The 1,518-nt window shown below is 67.6% G+C and overlaps 1 protein-coding gene across 1 annotated transcript in view; it reads right to left on the bottom strand.

The window, feature by feature from the left end:
• Positions 1–198: 198 nt before the first annotated feature.
• MNEG_14735 (putative anion transporter 6) overlaps positions 199–1,518 on the bottom strand; it is a gene marked incomplete at both ends in the record, with an annotated part of 1,812 nt that continues 492 nt past the window's right edge. The window contains 4 exons of the mRNA XM_014036794.1: positions 199–209; positions 377–582; positions 906–1,005; positions 1,311–1,455. Coding sequence (XP_013892248.1) covers positions 199–209; positions 377–582; positions 906–1,005; positions 1,311–1,455 — 462 coding nt within the window. The remainder of the gene's footprint in view (positions 210–376; positions 583–905; positions 1,006–1,310; positions 1,456–1,518) is intronic.

The following is a 1,518-nucleotide window of genomic DNA, read 5'->3' as shown; positions in this document are numbered from 1 at the left end:
GATTTGAACGAGGACAGGCGGCGCTTTTTGGAGCCCAGCACCATCCCCGCAAGCACAGCTGACAAGCGCCGCCCCTGACCGCCCGCCTACCCCTCTCCCACCCCTGAACTCGCCCTCGCTGCTCAAACCGCTTGCTCAATCCTTCCCACCCACCCACACACACACACACACACACACACGCACCCCACCCACACAGCATTACGCACTCACTTCAAACACGCGCCACCGCCACCCACCCAGGCCGCCGTGAACGTGGAACGGCGCCCGCCACCAACACACACACATACACCAACACACACACACACAGACACGCACACGACAAACACACAGGCTACAAACACACTCATACAAAAATACACAAGCTTTTCACACCCACCCAGGCCGCCATAGATGTAGAACAGCGCCCGCCACCCGAGCGAGTCCACGATCGCCGGCGCCACCAGCAGCCCCACCACCGTGCCCAGGTGCAGCCCGCCAAACGCGCTGCTGGTCGCGTTGGAGCGCTTCTCCGGGGGCGTGGTGCGGCCGACGATGTCGACGACGGCGCTGGGGCCCGTGCCCTGGCCGGCGCCGATGGTGAACCTACAGGGCCGCGGTTTTGGGGGGTGGGATGAGATTAGTCAAACAAGGGAGACTAATCGATGTGTATTGGTCGCGTCCACAGTGACACTGGCACCTGTGTTTTGAGGCGGTGAGATAGGTAGATCTGGGGACGTCCCCAAAGGCAGGTCGGGGCGCTCTGCGGCGGTCGCCGCGGCGGGGCCCGGCGGGGCGGGTGCGCCAGGGGCGCGCCAGTGGGGCGGAGGGCGGGGCGGGCCCAGATTTTCGCTTCGCGGACGCTCAGCGGACAGGGTCTAGGGTTCAGGGTTTAGGGTTCAGGGGTTTTGACTGCGCGGGGCGCCCACCGAGAGAGGGCCATTGTGGGGACAGTGGCCGCCGCCAGCGGCACCGCCACCGTCGCGGCCGACCACAGGCCAAGAGCCAGCGGCAGCACGGTGCGGCCGCCTGCGGGAAAGCACGCGCGTGGGGGGAGAGAGCGCGGGCACGTGGGCGGGGTCGGCTCGTGTTCTGCGCTCGCGTGAGATGTCATACATAGCCATTGTTATCAACTCAGCTGCTTTGCAGCCCCGCAGCAGACACAGCGGTGCTGCTGCCCGAAACGCCACCGCACGCCTGCCGCCCCTGCCGCGTGTGCCCCTCCGCCACAGCCTCCCCTGCCCGCCCGCGCCGCGCCGCTCTCGCCGTCGGACGCCCTCCTCGCCCCCGGCCGTACCGGCTAACTGCTGTACCGCCAAACCGCCCATGCGCACCCGTGAGAGACGCGAGGTACCCCCCAGGGATGCAGGCCAGGCAGTAGCCCACGTAGAAGATCCCCTGCACCAGCCCCTGCGTCGACGGCCCCCAGCCGGCCTCCTCCGCCAGCGGCACCATGGCCACGCTCATATCCACCTTGCCCTGTTGGGTTTCATGGGTTTTTTTGCCCGGGGGGGGGGGCGGGAGGGGATGGCGGCGGTTGGC

This window comes from Monoraphidium neglectum (genome assembly GCF_000611645.1).
Source record: "Monoraphidium neglectum strain SAG 48.87 unplaced genomic scaffold scaffold04724, whole genome shotgun sequence".
Lineage (NCBI taxonomy): Eukaryota > Viridiplantae > Chlorophyta > Chlorophyceae > Sphaeropleales > Selenastraceae > Monoraphidium > Monoraphidium neglectum.
This window is presented reverse-complemented; position numbering and strand designations above follow the sequence as displayed.